The sequence below is a fragment of the Cajanus cajan genome, chromosome 6, assembly GCF_000230855.2.
Source record: "Cajanus cajan strain Asha chromosome 6, NIPB_CcT2T_4, whole genome shotgun sequence".
Taxonomy (NCBI): domain Eukaryota; kingdom Viridiplantae; phylum Streptophyta; class Magnoliopsida; order Fabales; family Fabaceae; genus Cajanus; species Cajanus cajan.
In genome coordinates this window covers 51055233-51080001 of record NC_138522.1, presented here as the reverse complement: position 1 = coordinate 51080001, position 24769 = coordinate 51055233, and the positions used below count along the sequence as shown (strand labels likewise).

The following is a 24769-nucleotide window of genomic DNA, read 5'->3' as shown; positions in this document are numbered from 1 at the left end:
CCAATTTTTTTAAGTTTCAAGAAATTTTTTGATGAATAAGTACTGATGTGTACACTGTGGTTACACGCGCCCTTTGTATTTAAAAAAGTTCCGAATACAAATTCAAAGGTGCATTTCAACTGATCCAAGTAGTTTTGCACATACATTCATGAACAATCTTTTATATTCTCACAGACCAAGGTACTACTTGGGAATTCCATATTTCCCCTCCTATCTGTCCAACGTTAAATTCTAATCCATCCTCTGGTCCCATTGGAATAGTCTAGTGAAGAAAAGGCATGAACAAATTAATTAAGTGAAATAGGTAGTTAAATGGTTCCCTAAGCATCCCTAGTAGAATACCTCTTCCTTGAATGTGAAGGCGGGAACTAATTCCAACTTGGGAAATTGCAAAAGTATCTCTATTCTTCAAACTTGTGTTTATACACAATATATCTCTTGCTTGAGAATTAAGACACAATATGTACCATATTCTCCTTCTTAATACCCATCTCCACACTGCTATAAAATGCATTAAATTACATTATATTAAGAGGACTTCACCATACCATCGTCAACATTTTCCACTCTTTAACCTCCATTTCCATGTAAGCATGTTTACCACAGAAAAACTTTCCTTTTCCATTGTTGCATGTAATTGATTTTAGCTATTTCATAAAATCTTTCCGTATAGTCGCATTACCTCTTGGCTTATACATCACTTATATTTTTTCCACAAAACAGAAAGGGAGAGACATAATGTCACGTTTGCTGCATGGGAGGCTCGATGTGATCATATACGAGGTCGACACATTACCAACTCTTAACGATTGCAATTTCAATCTCTGCTGCAAGGTGCCTTAATCCAAAAACTCCTATCTTGTTCTAATCTTCAATCAATATATAATTGCAAACTATTTTTTTAATATATATAATCATACTACCGATACAAAATATTTATCAATTTTACTGATAATTAATTATTATGGATTATAAATGTTTTAAGAAAATTAAAATTGAAAAAGATAGGAAAAAATAAGAATGGTAGAAATAAAATTAAAAGTATATAATTTAAATAAAAAAATTAAATGGATAAAAATAAAAGAAGTAATGATAAAAAAAATTATATAAAAAGGTTTAAAGAACTAAAAAATATTACTTTTTTCTTATTTTTCTTAACATTATATTTTAAAATTTTAAGATGATAATTTTTAAGAAATTAAAAACAAAAACAAAAACAAAAGAGAGAGAGAGAGAGAGAGATTCTATCACTTATAAATTTTCCCAATTTGAGATTAAAATATTTGTTTTTAGGTTTCACACACACAAAAAAAAATCCCATTCAAGGAAAAGATGAAAATTGGTATTTCTATCTTTTTTATATCATATTTATGATTTCTTATATTTCTCATTTTCCTTTTCTTCCTTCATATTTTCACTCAAATAAACATGTGTTAGAGAAGTTACAAGCCATTTTCATCCTTCATTGAATTTAGACTCTATCTTGTATGATGCAACATGAAGGACGGACACACAATTTAATCAAATATAAATGTAGGAGTTAATTAAAACCATAAAAAGTACTACTAGTATAATGGTACTTATGATAAATCAACTTAATTATTTCCAATTTGGTTTAATGTATTTTTTGCCTTCTAATTAAGTGCATATAGTGTTTGATATTTATAATTAGTTGTTAAAATTCATTTCTAATTCTCATCATAAATATAAATTACTTCTATATAGTCAACTGTAGTCTAGTAACTATTATATAGAGAAAATAATTATATGAACTTTAATTTTGTGTTTTTCTTTTCATGACTGATTCCAAATTTTGGAAACAAGGGTACAAGTAGAAGTGTGGGGAAAAGATTTCTTTCACAACTCAAGAGTTGTTTGTTATGTCAATGCCCATGTCAGTCTGAGGTATCTTAATTCTTGACGTACTCTCTTTTACTCTAAGTTATTTGACATTTTGTTTCAAGCAACATCATTTTCTCCACGTGCATGTGAAATTTCCTTTCAAGTCTAATTCTTTATATGTAATATTGTTCCACAGTTTACTGAGACGGGTCTCTATGCAACAGTTGATTTAGATAAAGCAAGAGTTGGAAGAACTAGATTGTTAAATGGTCATCCTTCCAACCCAACTTGGTACGAGACCTTTCACATATATTGTGCCCATTTGATCTCCCATGTTATATTCACTATCAAACGAAAAGACCCAATTGATGCAACTCTAATTGGAAGAGCTTATGTCCCAGTTGAGCAAGTTGTAAAAGGCAACATAGTGGATACATGGGTCCAAATATTAGACGAGGATCATAACCCCATACCAAGTGAATCTAAAATCCATGTCAAAATGCAATTCTTTGATGTTATGAATGACGTAAATTGGTCTCAAGGAATAAGGAGTCCAAGGTTTCAAGGAGTTCCTCACACATTCTTTAGTCAAAAAAATGGTTGTAAAGTTACTTTGTACCAAGATGCCCACGTTTCAGATGGTTTTATGCATCAGATCCGATTATCAAGAGGAAAACCTTATGAGTTTAGGAAATGTTGGGAAGATATTTACAACACCATTATGGACGCTAGGTACTTTATTTGCATAACTGGTTGGTCTGTGTACACGGAAATAACCTTGATTAGGGACCCAAGGAAGTCTAGAATCACTCTCGGGGAACTACTCAAGATGAAAGCTGAGGAAGGTGTTATGGTTCTTATGCTTGTTTGGGATGACAGAACCTCTGTGCCAGATTTCAAGAAAGATGGTTTGATGGCAACCCATGATCAAGAAACTGCTGATTACTTCAGAAACACAAAGGTGAATTGTGTTTTGTGTCCACGAAACCCGGATGATGGGAGAAGCATAGTGCAAGGCTTTGAAATTTCAACAATGTTCACTCATCACCAAAAGACAATAGTTGTCGATAGCAAAGTTGTTGGTGCTGCTATGGGACAATTGCAAAAGAGAACAGTAGTAAGTTTCATTGGTGGCATTGATCTTTGTGATGGGAGGTATGATACTCAGGAACATCCTCTATTTTCAACTTTGAACACAATCCATCATGATGATTTCCACCAACCAAATTTCCCAAGTGCTTCCATCAAGAAAGGTGGTCCAAGAGAGCCATGGCATGACATTCACTGCAAGTTAGAAGGGCCTGTTGCTTGGGATGTTTTGTTTAATTTTCAGCAAAGGTGGGAGAAGCAGGTTGGGAATCAAATCGTGTTCCCTTCAAACATGTTTGGTGATCACTTTGTCCCTCAATCTACTGTGCCAACAACAGATGAAAATGAAGAATGGAATGTTCAATTGTTTAGATCCATTGACGGTGGTGCTGCTTCTGGCTTCCCCCAAGACCCAGATAAAGCGGCTGAACTAGGCCTTGTTAGTGGGAAAGATAATGTCATTGACAGAAGCATTCAAGATGCTTATATAAATGCTATTCGGCGTGCCAAAAACTTCATCTACATTGAAAACCAGTATTTCCTAGGGAGCTCATATGGTTGGCAAGCATCTGATATTAAAGTTGAGGATATTGGCGCATTGCATCTTATACCAAAAGAGTTGTCATTAAAGATTGTTAGCAAAATTGAATCGGGAGAAAGGTTTTCTGTGTATGTTGTTATACCAATGTGGCCAGAAGGCATACCTGAGAGTGGTTCAGTTCAAGCAATATTAGATTGGCAAAGGAGAACAATGGAGATGATGTATGCTGATATAGCTAAAGCCATTCGCAAAAAAGGAATAGAAGCCAATCCAAGGGACTACTTGACCTTCTTTTGCCTTGGAAACCGTGAGGGTAAGAAAGATAAAGAATACACACCTACTGAGAAACCAGAGCTTGTTAGTGATTATAGTAGAGCACAAAAGTCTAGGCGATTCATGATCTATGTTCATGCCAAGATGATGATAGGTAAGGAATCCAATCTAAGACCACTTAAGTATTTTGATAAAATTGTTGATTTTTACAATAATTAATAACTACTTTAAAAGTTACACACTTACACTTTATAATTTCTTATTAGTGGATAGTTTAAAGAATTTAGTGCCAAAAAATTAAGCTTTTTTCCATATATTTTATATATAGTTGCAGTTTTTTTTGTCCTTTCATATTTAGTCATGATATGAAATTAACAAATTGCGGTGACTTTTGCTTCCTTCAGTCGATGATGAATACATAATAATTGGTTCTGCCAACATAAATCAAAGATCAATGGATGGAGCAAGAGACACTGAGATTGCAATGGGTGCATTCCAACCACGTCATGGAGCATATAACGAGTCACCCAGAGGGCAAATATATGGATTTCGACGAGCACTATGGTATGAGCACCTTGGAAATCTTAATGAAGCAAACATCTTTGACTATCCAGAAAGTGTGGAGTGCATCAGGCTTGTGAATCATCTTGCTGAGATGAACTGGGACATATACTCAAAGGAAACTTTTGATGAGAATACAACATTTAACCACCTCATGCGTTACCCTATAGAAGTAACTTACAATGGAGCCATAACAATCCTTCCGGGCCTTGAATATTTTCCTGACACTAAGGCTAGAATTTTGGGTTCCAAATCAGATTACCTTCCTCCAATTCTCACCACCTAGCTTGTATTGTACTTATCAAAGTCACTACCCAGCTAACCAAGTTTAAAAGTTTTAAAAGTCAAACCATGTAATTAATTACTTGTTGGGAAAAGGGTAATGACAAATTGATTGTACATTCTTTTAAATAATTGTTAGCATTTATATAATTAATAAATGTAACGTTATTTTTTCACACTCCGTTTTTTTTTATTAATTATCCCTACCCTGTAAATTTATAGTAAATGATAAAAGATGAAATATTAAACTTTTTACTTTTCTTTATATCATAAAAGATGAACAAAATTTAGATATTGTATATATAGTATTGGTGGTATGTTTCTCAAAACTAAGATGAAATGTCCATTTTAACGATATCGCAACGAAATATTGGTTTTTATTTAGGATTAATATTCACAATATTTATCATATTTTTTTAAATTTGTAAAAAAATAACATGCTTACGAATAATATAACAAAATTACTGGAAAAAAAATTACAAAATTTGAGTTAAAAAAAAACGTGTTTCAAGTAAGAATCTTTATAATATTTAATGTGGAAGATCAAATTGTTTCAGTTCCATTATCTGAATATCAAAATGTTTGTTTATCCTAGATGTAGTATTGTATGTAATTAATTATCTACGTATCTCATTTATTTTTCATCGTTTCGCTTTACACGCATATAAAAAGATTATTACTTTATCATTCTAAAGAGTTTAGTTAACATTCTGAAAGAAAATATTTTACAATTTGATGGCATAAAATTCCATTGATCTTATCTAAGTGCACACAAACCCTTTTGTTTCCACCAAAGGCCAAACATTTTTATGATTTCGAGAAGGGGGGTACTGGAGTTTTTCTTCAAGCGTGTCATTGTCATCTTTGATGTTTATTTTCTTAATCAGTGTGTTTTGAGACACAAAACGTTTCGCTTATGTAATCAAATAGGCAGAATTTGAGGTTTCTAGCTGTACTAGTAGTTGATTCTGTTCCAATATTTATTTTTTATTGTTAATATATTATTATCTGGAACCAAATTACCAAACAAACAACTAGAATATAGGCTTTTGTCCCCGTCTATTATTTTCTATTTTGCTTTATTTGATTCTGAGAGATTCTCTGTTTTTTCATTAAAAAAAAAAAAAGGAAACAAAAGAACATTGTGCATGCAGATTATTGAATCATCTTCTTCCTGGATTCAGAATTTTAGGTGACAGATCTCTGCTTTGATTTCCGTAAATGCATATCTGTGGATATGTTCCACCTTGGCTCTGTCAGATTTTCGCTTGCATGGGGTCAGTTATTTGTTCTCTCTTTCTCTCTCTCTTTTTTCGTTTGGTCCCAGAAAAGAAAAGTTAGAAAGATTGAATTTTTCACATTAATATACTTGTATGGTTCTACCCACTTTGACTAAACCATAAAGGGGATCCCTTTAATAGAGTAGTTTACTCAGATTCCTGGGTGAGTTTGTTTTTTGGTTTTAGAACAATTTGATGCAAGGAAATGAACTCAGAAATGGGGTAAGGCCAGATCTAAGATCACTTGCCTATGCCTCAAAGGAAGGCATAGAATACAATCGGTTGCTTTACTTGGATGATGAGGTGTTGCTGATTTTGTACTTTTTGAATTATAGGAAACAGAAAAGCTTGATATTTATATACTTTTTTTTTACTGGATATTTTTATATTATTTTGCCTCTTCTGGGTAATTTAATTCAAGGTTTTTCTCTTTAGTTTTAGTACTTGTTAAATCGTATATGGGAATCTTTGATTGTACTTTGCTTGCTTTCTAAGCAAGCGTGAGATCTGGTGATCAGGAAAACTTGATGGGGCTTTACAGTTTGTTACTCTTTCCTTGTATTCCCCCGAAGCTGGTAACTTGAAACATAGAATTTGGCTGCCTCTATAGGGTTTCATAGTATTATAGGTGCTGTTTGTTAATTCAATTGAGAAGATGCTCCATAAAGAAAGCTGTTAATCATTTTAGCGTTTTGCCATGCTTAATTTGGTTCTTCTGCTTTCTGCCATGGACAAGATAAGGCCCCAATTACCAGGGGCTTTTCAGTCTAAGGAGAAATTGTTTCATTATTTAATTTTAGGAATTTATTGTTGCTCAAACTGCATACATCTTATCATTTTATAAGATGTATCTTTCTGCTAAGTAATCATGGATTTTGGGTGGATAAAATAGAAATAAAAGACAAGTTTTTGTTTCTGAGCATATCTAAAGGTCTTAAGTGTGAACCTGATGTTGTATTCCTGGCCTCTAAAGCCTGGATACAACCCTTATTTATTCTCTCTTGTTGTCCATGTGAAGTTTTTGTCGATTCCAATTTATAGGATATTAGCATGTGCCTTTATCATTTTCCATAATTTGCTCCTTAATTCTTCCATGTTTCTTGAGTTTTGACATTAAAAGGCTTGAGGGTGAGGTTGTTTCTTTTTATCTATATGTGCATGAAATAGTTATCAAATAGTTTATATTTTAAACACAAATTTATAAAATGAACTGGCTGATTTAATTAAATGAGTCAGTTAACGAATACCTCTGAAGGCATTGGCTGTTGTCTGTAAACAGAAAACTGAAATCCAAGACCTGTTTCTTATAATGCAGAGGAGAAAGAGTCTCTTCAGATACAAACTTATAAGAGCTTTTGAGAGTTTTTCTACCGAAAATAAAGAAGTTTTTCTAGTAGAGAAGCTCTCAAAAACACACCTAACTTGTATCCAAATAGGCTCATACAAACAGGCTCAAAGACACACAAGTTATAAGAGGAAGCTTATATTGTTCAGTATGCTAATTGACTGAGAAAGCCTCCAACAAAAATATCACACCAAAATAATATATAAGTGAATATACCCTCAAAGTAGGCTGTTGCATTCTCTGTGATTTAGTTTCCCTTAAAGGTATATATGTATTATTTAGGTCTAATGAGAACTAAAATACAGCAAATGGAGTCAACCCCTCATGCTAGGTTATGCTGATCAACTTGATTTTTAATTGGTACCTGCAATCCAAGTTGGTAGGCTAATTATAGTTAATAGTTTGTGTTAATCAAGTTTGTGACTAAACCTGCTTTGCAACAGAACAGAGGTTGTCTGGGATGCTTCCCAAACCCTCCTTTAATTAAAGGCCAAGCAATGAACAGAGACATATCAGAAGACTTTTGGAGCAGCAGTGCTTTTGAAATAGATCAGACTGCATTTCAGTCCCAGAAAAGCTTTTCATCAATTGGCATACCTTCTGATCCTCAAAGTAGTGCTGGCATTCAAATTGATTCTCCTGAATATGTCAATCATGGCAAGTTTTCTGTTTTAGTCAACTTATCTATTATCTTAGTTAGTCTCATACACTATCAAAGGGTGCTTGTAATCATTTATCATCTTGGTAAGCCATTTTTTCTGATGTGGAAACAATCTTGCTCAAACTGTCAATAGGATCATGCCAGACTTATTTGCTAACTTTCAGGTATTTTAATATTTTCATGGAGTTTTTAAGTTGAACTTCGTGATCCCGGAGGGACAGTTACAATTCTACTACCTTGAAATAGCTTGAACTTCACACTTTTAATACTGGTTCTGCAATGCACCTGCTACTTTGTGCTTTTGTTTTTTCTTTCATTATGTTTTCCTCCTCAGGCAAATTGGTTACACAGCCATTGATTGTCTTCCTTGTAATTTTACTCCTTTCTCTTTGTGCCTTTTCTTGTAAACCGTGTTTACATTTTTCATCTTGATGCAATCTCTTTAATATGTAACTGCTATTTATGGAACTTGAAATTAAAAACTAGTTTTTAGGATTTACTTTGATCTGCATGTATGCTTTTATTTTTATTTTATACAATACTCCTTTCATTCTTATATTTTAATGTTTTATTGCATATCTATCAGCTGCTATTATATAAATATATGCAGGTCTTCTTCTCTGGAACCAGATGAGGAAACAGTGGGTTGGAAATAGAAGGCCTGGGAATAAGAAACAAGTTGGAGAACCAAGAATAAGGTAAATCAATATATAAGCTTTCTGCAGGGAGCCTTAGTGCATGTTTGGTTTTCAATTGGGATGCCCCAATGTACATTCGGAAAGCGAAGCTGAAAAAGACTCCTATATGGTTTTCAGTTTGATCTGATTATAAACCGAGTTTTGTCTCAATGTTACCTTAAAACTCCATTCTAAATGGAACTAAAAAGAGAGTCGCCTTTGAACAAAGCCTTTAACTATTGAGCTGAAGAATAAACAATTTGCAAGGCAAATATATAGCATTGCATGATGTTTTCCATTGATCAGTTTTTCCTTGGTCTGCGCTTTTCAAGTTTCATCCTGTTCTTGTTATTCAAATGATCAGTGGAAATTTTATTGTTTTGACCATAAAAACCTTTTGCTGTAAGTAAAAAAGCACGAATCAGGCAAGAGCATTTTCGGTACAAGTAGGGATATTGGTGCAGAGGTGGAATTGGTCTATAGCTATAGCATAACTCAATTCAGTTCAAAGTCACTTTTGAATATGTTTGTCAATTTCTAATTCTAATATTTTTGCTTTACAGTTGGAATGCCACCTACGAGAGTCTAATGGGGACCACCAAGCCGTTTCCCCAGCCCATTCCTCTCGGAGTAAGTTCTTGCAAGCATGAGAATTCTCCTCATGCCCATGTACATGACAAGAAGTTTTGTATCTATTTCTCTCAAATAATTTCTATAAAGCCCCACTCATTTAATGTCTATCAAGAAAGAAATAGATACAAAACATGACTCATTCTTGCATTCTAACTTGGTTATTTTCTGTTGATATTCATGTAGGGGTGTAAAAAAAAAAATTGAACCAGATTATAAAAACTGAACCCTTTTGAGAGAAACTGATCCAATCCACTTTGTACAAATGGTTCAATTAACCGAATCTTTTGTATAAAATTGCTTGGTTCCATTCGGTTTTTTCATATTTGAGTAAAAGTGGATAACTTAATCAGTCCAATGTTAAGAAATCCAATCCATCTTTAGAAAATCGAACCATTTTTTTAAAATGAATCCGTTCCATTTGTTACTTATGTAACTGATTACAATATCATACCTGACAGGAAATGGTTGAATTTCTTGTTGATATTTGGGAGCTAGAAGGCCTATATGACTGAGCAGACAAATCAGGTTGTTTATTTTTGTTTTCCTTAGATTTTGCAGGAGAGGGGAGGTATAGTTCATCCTACTACATCCCCACTGCATAGTTGTACATGGGGATGGGGTAACTTTTAAACTAAATGGGGTAATTCTTAACTAATTGGTTTTATTTAATCTCCTGGGGGCATCATTTCTACGTGAAATATATTACACCAATTGTGTAACTCTTCCTGGTTAAGGTGATTCATAGACATATCCACTTCATATGTTTTTAGACCTTGTAAATATAAATAAATTTAGTTTTAGTCTTCAATTACTTTTTATTATTATTTTTGGTTCTTATAAATTTTTGTTTTTTATTAAATGGTTCTTTTCATCACTTAATAATGAGGTGACATACATTTAATCATATCATGTCAACAACCATTTTGAAGTAACATTTTTAAAAATTTATGGAAATTAACACTAATAAAAAAAAATTGGAGGGTATTTAGTTGTATTTACATAAATAAAATATATCTTTCGCCCTAGACAAATCATCTGCAGCAAAGGGAATAATATCTATGTTAATTTCAAGTTTCAACTGATGCAAGCTTCTGTCGTAAGTGCTGATATTTAAGAACTAACACGAGAGGTGTTATCAACGGAAGGGGAAGGACCTGTTTACGTTCTTGAACTGATATTTGTTAGTATTTCAAAATTAAGATCCAATGCTGCAAAAACAGTACTCTAAATTTGTGCATTAAAATAAACCATTAAGTAATAGCACTTTGAATTATTGTTTCAGTTTTTGCGATGAAGCAACTTGCAATGATACAATATAATTGTTAAACTTAGAAGAAGAAAAATCGTTATAATAACATAAGAAAATGAGAAAAAGGATTTATAAGTGTGAATGTAAAAGTCTACCATCAAGAATGTGTGAAGTGTGAACACAGATTTGTTTCTTGTCACGATAGAAGACTGTCACTTTTTTAATTAATTTTGGGTGAGTATTTAATTTGTATAATACAAGGAATAAGGATACTGTCAAATTCACCACTAGCAGAAGCAGAATCCATAGATGCACAATGGGTTCTGATTTAGGAGTGTGACTTTCAAATTCAGACGTCTCTTATGATAACAAACGCATTCTTTATCATCTATGTGGAATTGTGGTTATTTTAGTGGACCTATTTACGATCATACTATTGGGCCTATTAGCAACTTTCAACCCATAGTCCCATACCCTTAAACTATTATATTTAATTTTCTTTCTTCTTTTTTTGTATTTTTTTGACTGGGAGGGACAATTAACCCAAACTAAAATCCTTGGATAAAACAAACAAAAACAGTTTTAGCTAAACAAATTGAGGAAATTAACTTAGGAACTACATTTTTAAGAATTCTGGTAAGTTCAGACATTGTCAGGGTGTATGCCGTTTAGTTAGCTTCTCCAAATATGATCGATAGCCTAAGTGAGGTTGCTTTGATTTGAAAATTCCCAAATTTGACGCAAAAGAATGAAAGATGAAGTATATCACTTGTAGAAGAAGAATGTTAAATTTATCTAGCATCTTAGAGTTTCACGTAAGATTTAATAAAAAAAATACAGAAACTAATTTTCACAACTTCTACAAGATCCATTGTAACACGTAATTTATATAGTGTATGTTTGCTTTCGCAACACATCCGTCTCGATCAATCCACGTTTTTTTTCAAGTGAATTTGATGTTGGATGTAGTTTAAAAATGTATTTCTAAACACGTTAATGCTCACAATGCTATTTTAATTTACATCATATTAAGCTTAAACACACGTTTTAAATAAATTTATCCTTATATACTTATTATTTTCAATATACAAGGAATAGTCTTATCTTATTCCATTACTTTTTTGTATCTTTCATTTTCTTTTTATCTTTCTTCATTTGTTATCTTTATCTTCTTCCAAAAATGTACTGATTCCATTAGAATGTCAGGTGACCTTGTTTTTCAAATTAAAAAACTTTTACATGCAGAATTAGTTTAAATAATTAAGTCAAATAACATAAGACATAATAAAACTTTACCATGTTAATAATCTTTTTTTATGGACCGTTTAATTAACATTAAGAAAAATGGGCATCTCATAATAAAATACAATTATAATTATAGATTAGAAATCACAATAAAAATATGCAGATATATGAAGTTAAAATGTTAATCCTCAATGCATTTTAGGAAGAAATATATAGTGTGTACGGCGATAGTGACATGCATGAAGAGGATGGCATGAGAAATATTGGAGTAAGAAGAAACAGCACGCTTCTTTATTATTTGCTGTGTCACAGACGTACAGCAGCAAGCCATGGTGATGTTGCTTCATAGGCAGCATGCACCTTTGACTCAAACAACATAAGGGGACTCAGACAAAATATACGCCAACCCTTTCTTTCTTTCTTTCTTTCTCTCAATTAAGAATATTCTTCCACCGATATTCATGTACTAATTCATGTTCACGATTATAAATTATTTAAGTCTTAAAAATCTCTTTTATACATGCAATCAGATAGTAGAATCTATGTTAAATACATAAGCAACTCAGTTATTTGTTGTATTGGATTTCTTATCAATTTAGGAAAGCACTATCTTACTTGTAAAATATTATTGAAAATTATAAAATTTAGTTTGTCCACTCCAAGAGACAAAAAAAATGTTAAAAATCTTTCAATTTAAAAATAAAAATTATGATTCATTCATACTAAAGAAATAGTTTCATTATAATCATGGGTGAGTACGAGAGAATCTTCGAAAAGTTTACAAAATAGTGTATATATCTAGCTAAACAAACTAAGCATAATTGCTTAATTGCTTATAAATGAAAAATATTAAAACTAAGTATTTATGATGGTCTGTAAAAATATATGTATAATTTCGTACGAACAAGAAGGCATGAAAAGGGGTGTGAAAGAGAGGAGCGCAGAATAAATCATGGTGACCCTGTAACCTCCAATTTGGACTCTAATGCCGATTAACATGTTTCTTGATTTAAACGTGTCTTAATAATTTATGGTATAATGTTTAAGAGAAAATAAATTGACAGAGTTGATGCAGTAATGTTTATGTCCAATTAGTAGGTGTCCTTTGCTTTCAACAAAATTACTTTTCAAATATTTAATTAATAAAATTTACATATATGAAGATCATAAAATAAAATAAAAATAAAAAAAGAAAGATGTACGTGGGGCAATTGGAGAATGAAGATTGAGAGATAAGATGAGGATTATTGTGAGCAGTGGTATCATTATGAGGTTCAAACCTGTCTATCACTCGTATTCTCGTAATGGCTCTTCAAAATTGGAAACGCCACTCATAACAAAAACTCTGTGGTTCTCATTCATCTATCTATATATCTTTATAGAACGCATGCTTCTGAATTTTCCTGTCTACCACACTTTCCTAGTTTTCATATATTTCATGTGGAATACAATAGTCACTGCTCTCTCACACTCTATCATGGTTACGTAACTAAAACTTTCACCCACACCACCAACCACCAACCTAGCTATTACTTTGAAAATTTTGCTCCTCCACACTTCAATTCAGAACCTATACTTCAAAATTTAAAGGTTTTTACTATTTTTAAATTACTTTAAAGACTTTATTTATAAAAGGATCTCAATCTCGTCCAAAAATATGAACAATTTTAGAATTTAAGATACATGATTATATATATAATATCAATATGTTCTCACAAAAATAATAAAATAAAATGTTTTAAAATTTTTAGCTCCTCGAATTTTTTTCACAAACTTCTTTTTAATATTAATAATATTATTATCACCGTTATCATTATTATATCATTGTAATAATATTATTATTATTTAATTTTAATGAAATATATAATTAATTTAATAATATTATATTTATTAAATATAACATATTTATCAAATTTAATATATTTATATTTTTAAATGAATTTATTTATATATATATTGTTTGATGATGATAGTGGTATTAATAGTAACAATGGTGACAATAATATTGATTGTAACAGTAGTGACAAAAATAATGATAGAAACAACAATAATATTAGCAATATGTGATAGTTTTATTTATAATATTTTTAATTTAAATTATTTATTTTAATTTAAAGATTAACCTACACATTCATTTTATCACATAAAAATAGCATTCTTATAATATATATTAACTATGTGTATAAATATTATATTTAATTAAAAAAAAACAAAGATGTATTAACTTTCTTTGTTTTTTTAAAATATTTTGTATATATGAGTTAGACTACCCCTTGTACTATTGTTAATTATATTTTACTTATAAAAAATTATATTTAATTAAAATTAAAAATTATTAATGTTCAAAAAATTAATTTATGAAGTATATTTTAAAATATAAAAGTTCAAAATTATATTAATATGACATTGATAAATTGTATAAATATAATAATATTTATTTCAAAATCTCTATTCTTAGTTATTATTTTTTTTTAAAATTAGTTTTTCCCATCAACAAAATTTATTTATATATATATATTAAAAAAAAATAGTCATCAAGTGAGTGATGGAAAAACTAAAACTATTTTAATTAAATATATTTTAAATCTTTAAAAATACTTTCAACGGTCTTATTTATTAAATTAAGTAGGATAAATATAAAGCAGTGTAAAATAAGAGGATTGAAAAGTATAATATTTACATTTACATCTTGTATAAAAGAAGTGTAATTTAGCATAATAATGATTCAATTGTATGTTGATCAACATTAAAAAAAAAAAAAAAACGATGTAATGTTGACATTTCTAAGAAGGGGAAAGTATAATTTCCTTTAATTTTATTTATTCTCTATTTAAATATGGAGTGATCGGCTAAAACAGGCTTCTATTCCAAGTAATTGATTGCTTAAATGATCATTATGATTAACCTAATAAGGTGGTTAAAACTAAAAGATATTGAATAGTCAAATAGAGGAGGTACAGTTGCAAATTGTGGGTGAGTTGGCAGCATCACAAGAAAGATATTGAATAATCCTGAGCCCTAGGTCCAAGTCCAAGGTTACAATTTCAACTTTCAATGAGGGATATGACTATATAATATATTAACCCAAGTGGACGACAATCTTGGAGGATAAGGGGATCTCTTATGTTAATCATATATAATCCAAGTACATTGCATGTTTGTGGGGTGAGAGACCATCATTCATATTATAATTATTGCCATGACCTAATCTAGGTCAAAATTAGTTGGCAGGCAAAGGACTTATATAAAAAACGAAGGATGGTGCTCATCTTTTTTACCTCCAACCAATAAACCTCGAAATACACAACAATCCCAGAAAGATAAATCAATGATAAAATTTAAAAATTTAATTATTTATAACTAACAGATGAACTCAAATTTAAAAGCCTTCACTTAACCTTTGTTTTCTCCTTTTCTGGCCACCATGCCTTCTTTTTCTTAACTTTTCATTCTATGTGACACACAATATTGTGAAAAATCCAGCTGTAATATGGAGAGAAGTTCTTCCTCGTTTTGTTATATTAAGGAAGAAGACATGGATTCAGGCTCTTGATCAGGCACACACATACTTTCCAAACTTTTTATATATAATTATATAGTTACAACAATCATTTATAATTGTTATTGTAAAACCTACTAACTTAGAGTGTATTTGAAAATAGTAGAATTCAATTTAATTGAATTTAAAGGGAAGAAAAAAAAAGTTATATTCACATGTTTTTGTTTTTTATATTAATTTTTTTCTGGTAACCGTAGTTTTAAATTAATATCCAAAATTATATTTTATGTATGATTGACTGAATATTTGTAATAAAGTTGATTTTAAAAAAATGATTTTGAAGTGAAGTGATGCGATATATATTTGGATGTTTATGTAATGAAAAGCAAACTTTTTATGTGACATTAATGTTATTTGAAGGAGATTCAACTCAAAATCAATTATAAACTCACTTAATACAAAATAAAACACGTGAGCATTTATAAAAAAAAAATTACACAAATTAATGTTTCGATATAATTTTGGATCGTCTAACGTGAATTATAAACTAGCAGTTAGTCAACTTTATAGATTTAAGTTTGAGTTTCATATCTCAACTTACTTAAATTCTAAATTTTATACTGGATCAATTTTATTGTTTACTTTTATATTCTAAGTATAAATATTTTATAAATAATAATAAAACATAATTCATACCAACTAACGGTTATTTTACATAAAATTTCGAGATTTGTCCATTTATTATAAAATAAGATGATATTTTTCTTTATGCAGACCTCATTATTTGATAAACTTAGAAAAATTAAATTTCAGGATAGATTTATAATTAATTAATCAATTAATTTTAATCAGCGAATGACCGAAAATTAATGACAAACGGCATAAGCATTTTAATAATTTTATATTTTTGAGACACTCAAAACTCAATATTTTTCAAACTTAATATAAAAACCCATAATACTTTTAAAACCTTTTGAAAATGATAAATGTTTAAAAAAATATCTTTTAAATTAAGAATTGTATTAAAACCGAAGACAGAAATTTTAAGGCTTTTATTTTTAATTATTTAAAACTAGAATCAGAAAATTCATTAATAATTTCTTATTTTCTAGAGTCATGAATAATATTAAAAAATAAATCTATTGAAAATATATTTTTTTAAATAAGTAAAATATAAATTCTTAACTTTATGTCTGAAGATGGTTAGAGGATAAAAATATAAATATTAAATCAAATAATTAATATTTAGAAGATCAAAAACCGTTTATTATTTCCAAGTAATTAAAAGCATTTATAAAAAAAATCCAATAATCTTAGTTTACTTTGCTTTAAAGTAATAGAGAGCCATAATAAATAAATAAATATATATATATATATATATATATATATATATATATGAAGAGTTATAATAATAACATTAGTATAACTTTTATTAAATATTACATCGCTTAATAACTTTATATTAAATGTGAATTTTGTAAATCCAACCGTTAGATTGAAAGTTTATATTATTTTATATGATTATATCAAATTTTGTTAAAATTGAACAACAACTTGAAGGTAGTCAAAATTTTCATATTTTAGTATATTTTAAAATGTATATATTATGTTAATTTTATTTTATAAGAATGAAGTATTAAATTATCTTGGATTAATATAAAATTTTGTATATATGATCTAAGAGTAAAGAATTTTCAATCTAACGGTTGGATTTACAAAATTCACATTTAGTATAAAGTTATTGAGTGGTGTAATACTTAATAAAAGTTACACCGTTATTATTATAATCTTCTTATATATATATATATATATATATATATATATATATATATATATATAAAGTAATAGTGAGACATTCCCATGGAAGGAAAATGTTAAATAATTTTTTATGTCAACAGTAAATAATTTTTTAATTTTATTTTATCAACAAGACATTGTAACATTATCAATTTCATAACTCTTATTATTTAATTAGTAGATGTCATGGAGAGTTTTAAGATTAGGAGACCCTTAAAGTAAGTTAAATCTTTAGGTAGTTGATTAGGGATAAGGAGAGCTAGCTCGTGAAAGGTATAAAAAGAAAACTTTTCAAAGAAAAATTCATGGATCAATTTCTTTCAAAAGCTCTAGAAAGAAGCAAGTGAACTCAAATTCTCTTCTTCTCCTAATCCTTATGAAGAACTTTCTTTTTCCTACCTTTTGCAATTGAAATCTAAAGAAAGAGGTTGGAATCTAAGCTTGTAGGGTAGAAGATTTCGAGCCAGGATTTCATACGAAGTTGTTTCTTCCTCCTCTTGCTGATTTAATTCTCCGAGAGGTGAGGGAAGTTGTGATTTCAAGTCCTTGTATGCATTGTGTGGTTGTGATGCTAAAATGAATTAATTGTTGGTTATTATGAAGGATTGGGTGATGAAAATGATGAAGTTAGGGGGGTTTGAAACTTTGAAGTAGAGTGTGAGAAATTAAGTTGATTCTTGATTTATTTTAGTCACATGTGATGTTTTAAGTTGTTTTTGAGTTATATATGATGTTTTATGTGTTGTGTGTTGTGAAGTATGTTGGTTTTAAACTGGATTTTCAGGTGGAATGGCTGAAAATCTAGTTCTACCCACAAGTGCAAAATCTGATATTGCGTTGGACATGACCCCAAAAAAAAGGTCTTGATTTTACTCATGTGAGGCGCATGATCAGTGTCATTGGGGATAAGGATAGAGAACCATCTTGGATTAAAATCACGTTGGACGTGGATTGAATAACATTGGGTGTAAGAAAAAAGACTCATCTCTGCTTAGGTTTGCGTTGAGTGTTAATGTGTGTGGTGTCAAGTGTGAGTCAAGCAGAGGTCTTCTGCCTAATTTGGGGTCAGGCATAGGTTATACCATGCTAGGCATGAGGGTGTGGGAGATTCTCTGCCACATCCACACCGGGCACAAGTAGTTTGGCAACAGGCATGGGTGAGATAGGGAGCCCCTTGCTGAATGACGATGAACATCCTTATAGTGGCGTCGAGCAGGAGTTACATGATGAAAAGTTGTTGTTTAAGTTGTCTTAATAGTTGAATGATGGTGAATAAGTTGTATGAATGATGATGCATGGTAGAAAACCTATGTGTTGTAAGTTGTGAGCTGATAGATGATTGAGTTGTAAAGTTGCATGTGTTGAGTTGTTTAAAGTTATTACATTGTTAAGTTATTAGGCATGTGATTGAGATATATGTTTTATTTAAGATACATAAACAACTAGAGGAAAGTAAGTGATGGCTTCGAAAACTAAATATCCCATTGTGCGGATATGAGATATGGTACTCTAAGAGCCCAAGTGTTAAAAAACCTTCGATATGCAAGTTAACTATTGAATGGTAAGTTGTGTGTTGTTTCCTCTAGGTTTTATATGATATCCATGTGTAAGTAAGGTCAAGACACATATGTATAAAGCGGCCAATTGGGTAAAGTACCAAGTTGGAAACTTTGTCTCTAACCTAGTTTTGAAGGATAATCGGTGGGCTAATCTCATAGGTAGCTTAGTGATGCAAGTTAATATCATGGTAGGCTCATACCCAAATTGTTCCACCCTGACAATAGTACTAGATTTCCTAATTTAAGTGACAAAATTAAGGAATCAAATTGAGTTGTTAGATGACCTGGTTGAGATAGGTCACACATTGTGATTCGATATAGTCTAGTCACTAAAACTGTTCATCCTGTGTAGTAGGGAATCGTCATAGTTGATATGCGTGATAATACATCAAATGTAATAAATGTGTTCTTGTGTTGAATATGCTGAAGTTGATTAAGTTGTAGTGCTAAGATTTTTATCATGTTGTGAGTTGTTATATTTGACGTGATGGTGTGATTTATGTGTTGATTGTGTTGTATTGCTGAAAGATGTTTAATTTTGATTATATGTTGAATTCTTTTCACACATATACTCTATGATTTCCTAGTGATTAAAATTGCAATAATCATGCTTGGTGTGGGAGTAGAATAAGATTAACAGGATGACATGTAGTTGGTGGTAAGTCACATTGAAAGTGACTATGTTTTGTTGATGGTTGTTCCGATATAGTTAAGCCTTGTATAAACATTGACTAACACTTAAGTTTATTTCACACTTAATATTGTATTCTCTATATAGGATGTATGTACATGACATTAATTACTAGTTGTATGATAAACCCTATATCTAAAGTATGTTGTTTAATCTTCTATTATATAATAGTTGAATCATAATTAATGAAATGACCGGTCAGATCATTACAAACATTTTTAATAAATTCTTATTTATAAAATATAGAATAAAATGTTAAAAGAAAAAAAAAGTAAACATGTTGATCTTTTAGAAAATATTTAATGTTTAAAGAAAATTGTTAAGTGTATCTACTACAAGATTTTTTTTCTTCATAATTAAATGATTTCTTTATACTATTTCTTAACAAATAATGACCATTCAACCATATCTGTATGCATGAATCGTTTTAAAAACAAAATATTAATATAGTATTTATTAAATGATAGATGATTTAACATATTGTGAACTAAAATTACCTTTTTTTTATTCATTACAAATCGAGAGATTTTTTTTTTAAATTTTATATATTATGAGTATTTAATTTTAACGTTTTCAAACTAATTTATTAATGTTTTTATATGTTATATTGATTTCTTAAAACATATTTGACATTTAATAATAATTTTTTATTTAAAGGAAAAAATAATACCAATGAATTATCAAGGACAGTAATTTTTCAAAAAAAAAACAATGAATTTTATGAAAATAAAAATATGTAATACAACCTTTATTTCTATATAAAATATATTTACAACTCATTTACACTCTTTACAAAAATTGGTTAATTTAATTAATAATATTAAATTTGTCAATAATTTAAACTTATTTTAACTTAACACATTTTTAAAGCTAATTGTCACCTTCTTATCTAAAATTGTTTCTCACTTAATTTATTAATATTTGAAATTTGTGAGTATTCATCTTCTCTAATCTTAACAAAAAGAAATTATCTTAATAATTTCTAATGTAACGACTTATTATAATCTTTATACTTAACAACTTACCAACTAGTAACAAAAATAACTAATTACTTAGAATTATATATTTACAAATACCTTGATGGAGATTTTATAGCATGTATATAAGCGTAAAACAATTATACAAATATAAAATAGTATAAGTATAATAATCTAGTAAGTGTCAAATATACAACTTAAATTGTCAGTTAAACAATATTTATAGACTAGCTATACATGGTAGCACAAAACAACATATATGCCACCAACCACCAAATAGCCTCCAACGTGTAACTCTACAGACCTATCCCTACTATGCTCACATACTAAATATAATCATTGCAGTCCAACCACTTGGATGCAAGGGTAAGTTAGAGTTCAAAGAGTCAACATAGGCAACATAAAATATGAATGTAAATTATATCATCACATCCCATGCTCAACTCAACAACCCAACTCAATCAACATTACTAACATAGCACATGCATCATACAACAAGCAACACAACCACATACACAATAATTAACTATATGCATCGTCACACATCTCAATTATAGAGATCTCCTATAATATAAGTGAACAGTCTAAGTGACTTGACCTTATCGAACCAACAATCCAACATTTTTACACTAGGTAGATCAACAATTAAATGAGATCAATACCTACAACGTGGTTCTCAGATGTCGTTACTTAAACTATAAAGTCTAATATTCCTATAAGGATAGAACAATTTAGATATGAGTCTACCACGACATTAGCTAGCTAGCATAATTAAGCCTCATATGAAATTAACTCATCAACTACCCTCCAAATACTACGCCCCTCTAATACTCGATTAGGGATTAAGTCCCCAACTTTGTATTTTGCTCAAATTGTTCGCTTTATACATATATGTCTTGACTTTACCCTAATATGGATAAACATTTGGTTGCTTATAGTAAATATGTCTCGACCTAACCTACATACCACATCAATTAAGGTCTTAGAGGGGACAATCATCCACTTAAAGGTCAACTTCCCAATAAAGATTTTCAACAAAGTTGGATTCTCAAAGCACCACAAAACAATATCCTCACAATAAGACATGCTTTAAAATAACTTTTTCTCTAGTCTTAGGTCGATCAACACAATAAAAATTCAATGCCAAAACATCCTTAACACAATAGCATGCAACTAAACTCAACTTTCAATCATAATATCCATTGTATAGTATCCTATATCAATGTATTGAGATTCAACATCAAACATTAATATACAACATATAACACAACTTAATCATCGTACAACATGTAATAGATCCAACTATCTTATACATGTTTACCAACTTCATAATAAACAAGTTAAATTAAGACAACCCGCACTCGGCACCATTGAGGCAGGGATCCCTCTGACTTGCCCATGCCCAACATTATACAACATGCGCCCAATGTGGATCAGGTAAAGACCTCTGGGACCTCATGCTTAATGTGGCAAAGTTTCACGTTGGCCTCATTTTAGGTAGAGAGTCTCTGCTTGACTCATGCTCGGTGTTTTCTAGGCAAAAAGTTATGGCTTGGTCACGTTGGACGCCATTCAACTTGGGGGCACAGTGTCACCAAATTAGAGACATTTCTCTCTTCTCATGTTTAACATCATTCAAACCATGTCTGACGTAACTAAGTTTTGGAATTGATTTATGCATTACAAATTTTTAATTCAATGATTGGATTGTTAAAATTTGATATAAAACATGGGTTATTAAATGAAATAAGTTTAGGTAAACTTACTTTCGGAGTAAACAAAATCCCTCCTTTTAAAAAACAATAACCGCACACTATTCTTTTCACTAGTAAAAGTAAAAAATATTTACAATAGTCAATTTTTAGACTTGATCCTTTAACAAACAATAACATTTATAGGATTTGACTTCTCTAGAGTAAAGGATGCACCTTAAAAGATAAAGGACAATAATAATTGTTAATTAAAAAATCAACGATTGAAAATTGTAATAAAACTAAATACATGTATATTAAAATTTAAAATTAAGTATAATATTTATTGTTGATTTTTTAATCAATTATTATTGTACTTTATTTTTAAAATATTTTTATTTATTTATTTTTACTTTAAAGGACTCAAATTCTAATTTTTCATTGGTAAAAAGAATTTTTTTTTTACAGTATTTGACTTTTAAACTCGATTCTTTTAACATACAATAATATTTATAGAATAAGTATAATTACTTTAACTAAAAATATATATATATATATATATATATATATATATATATAAATAAATTACTTTAAGAAAAATATTGACTCAACAAAATACTGAATAAATTAACTAAGTTTAGGGCACGTGGAGTTTTAGTTTTAAAAAATAATTATTAAAATAAAACCTGTTTAACTAAAATGAAGCTAAAAAAATTACATTCATTTTTTAAAATAAAAATTGTAAATTTAGTTTATAATTTAAAAAAATACTTTTATTGCATTTGATAATAATATTTTTTTATAGTTATTGTCATTATCACTATTCACTATCATTACTTTAATAACAATACCACTTATATCAATACTATTATTATTACCATTGTTGTTAAACAAACACCCTTTTTACTAATTTTAATAGAACGTAAGTTTTTTCAAAAAATATTTTAAAACTAAAAATTAATTGTAGTTTAATTTTTTTTTCAACAACCCTTGTCAATTAAAAAATATTACAAGATATTCGTTTGGAATATACCATTTTATATGTCAAAAAACTAAAAATAGTCAAATAATAAATTTATAGTTTTAATTAATTCATTAAAATGTCTCATTTTTAAAATTTTCCCTTGTGTCCATGTTCATTGAGTCTGCCTGTAAATAAATACTTGTTAAAATGAATGAATCACGATCTTCATACATGCATGTTAATTTTTCTTAAATTTTTTTATTTATTGTCTTTCAGGAATATAATACATACCATCATTTAATTTCAGTATCAAAACTTATTTTGGATGGCATGAAATCCAACGTTCACATGTTTCGGGGTTAATTAAGTAATGTATTTTTTCGGGTTTAATTAAGCAATGTATTTGAAACGTAAAAAAATATATTAGGGGGATTAACATAATAAATGTGTAATTTAAAATTTAAGAAACGTTTATCTTTTACAAGTTTCTATTATGACAAAATATTTTCCCAATCAAACATTTGACTAAACAAGTACAAACTTATCGCGTTATTTGTTTGTCATCGATTCAAATAAAATAAATTTAATTTTTAAGTAAAATATTGAATTTAAATATTATAGACGAACTTTACATAATCTAGAAAAAAAATTTCATTAAAAGTGGTAAATCAATTTTTTTAAATAATTAATTATCCATAATAGATACTTTATACTTATACAACGATAATAAAAAAAATTTATTTCTAAATGTGAAAATAAATAGAAAAAAATTAACTAAATTTCGTTAACTCAAGTAATTGAGTATTTATATTCATAAAAATATATAAGAAAAATTAAAAAGAAAGAAAGAAATTAGAAGTACTAATTTTTCATTATTTGTTTGAGAAACGTTCTCTTCCACTTCTTTATTTGTTTTGTTTATTAAAATGATATTTATTTTCTTAAATTTTAGACTTAAATATATTTTTAATATCTTAAACTTAAAATAAATGTATTTTTAGTACTTTAAATTTAAAACTAGTATTTTTAATTTATGTGATTTTCAAAAAAAATTATTTAAATCCCTTAAATCATCAATAATATATCTGAAAGTGACAAATTAATAAATATTTTATAAAAAATTTGAGTATAAAAACTAAAATAATATTTTTTAAATTATAGAAGCTAAAAATATCAATTTTAAATTTAAGAGATTAAAAATAAATTTATCTTAAATTTAAGATATTAAAATTATATTTAACCCTTATTTCAAATTTTCAAATTCTTTTCTATTTTAATTGTGATCTAAATAAAATATTATCCACTGCTATGTTTTTTATTTATAAAAATCAAATGCAAATACCACGATAACATTCACATACCTTATTTAACTATCTAAGGTATATCCTTTCCTATATATAAAATATAAGAATAAACTAAAATGTTGATTCGATCCATTATATACCTTTCCAAAATATTTCCTGTTAATATTTTGTTTCAAAACTTTGATTTTTTTTTTCATAGAACTTTAATATATTTTTATGAAATTTTTCTTAATTATATTTTTTACATGCAGTTGAGCATTTAAAATTAGTCTAAGTAAAAAAAAAAATTGACACAAATTTAAGTAGAATATTAGTATTGCTTTAAAATAGGTAAATAATATATGAGGATAATTTAGTCTAAGAATATGTGAATTTAATCCCTTAAAAAAAAAAGTGAATTTAATGTATTTTTTCGATGTGTGTGTGGAAAATAAAAAAGAAGGAAAGTTTTAAAAGAGAAGAAGTAATTGTTTGTGTTAATTGCATGCACCCAAACATCCCCTAGCAGACAATATTTGAAAGAAAAAAAAAGAGAGAAAAAGAAAAGCAGTTATGTGAGTGGTTTCTGGTATTGGATTTGGTGGGAGAATAATAGAAAGAAAGGGTACT

At 28.9% G+C, this 24769-nt stretch overlaps 2 protein-coding genes across 6 annotated transcripts; both read left to right on the top strand.

Annotated features, from left to right (window-relative positions):
* The first annotated feature begins 446 nt into the window (after nucleotides 1–446).
* On the top strand, nucleotides 447–4764 carry LOC109817673 (phospholipase D alpha 1). The gene is made up of 5 exons (XM_020382999.3): nucleotides 447–587; nucleotides 724–834; nucleotides 1825–1905; nucleotides 2039–3899; nucleotides 4150–4764. Exons 1-5 carry the CDS (start codon nucleotides 462–464, stop codon nucleotides 4590–4592), a joined length of 2622 nt encoding a protein of 873 aa, XP_020238588.2. The 5' UTR covers nucleotides 447–461; the 3' UTR covers nucleotides 4593–4764.
* Nucleotides 4765–5284: 520 nt separating this feature from the next.
* LOC109817670 (uncharacterized) lies at nucleotides 5285–9992 on the top strand. Of its 5 annotated transcripts, XM_020382993.3 has the most exons (6): nucleotides 5285–5530; nucleotides 5773–5865; nucleotides 7662–7870; nucleotides 8485–8572; nucleotides 9115–9181; nucleotides 9643–9992. In XM_020382993.3, the coding sequence occupies exons 2-6, from the start codon at nucleotides 5810–5812 to the stop codon at nucleotides 9694–9696; spliced, it is 474 nt and encodes a 157-aa protein (XP_020238582.1). In that variant the 5' UTR covers nucleotides 5285–5530; nucleotides 5773–5809; the 3' UTR covers nucleotides 9697–9992. The 5 variants fall into 5 exon arrangements, with proteins under 5 accessions (XP_020238582.1, XP_020238584.1, XP_082933634.1 ...); XM_020382995.3 differs by lacking the exons at nucleotides 5285–5530; nucleotides 5773–5865 and adding an exon at nucleotides 5885–6090 and having other exon boundaries at nucleotides 7657–7870; XM_083077508.1 differs by lacking the exons at nucleotides 5285–5530; nucleotides 5773–5865 and adding an exon at nucleotides 6035–6171 and having other exon boundaries at nucleotides 7657–7870.
* Nucleotides 9993–24769: the final 14777 nt, after the last annotated feature.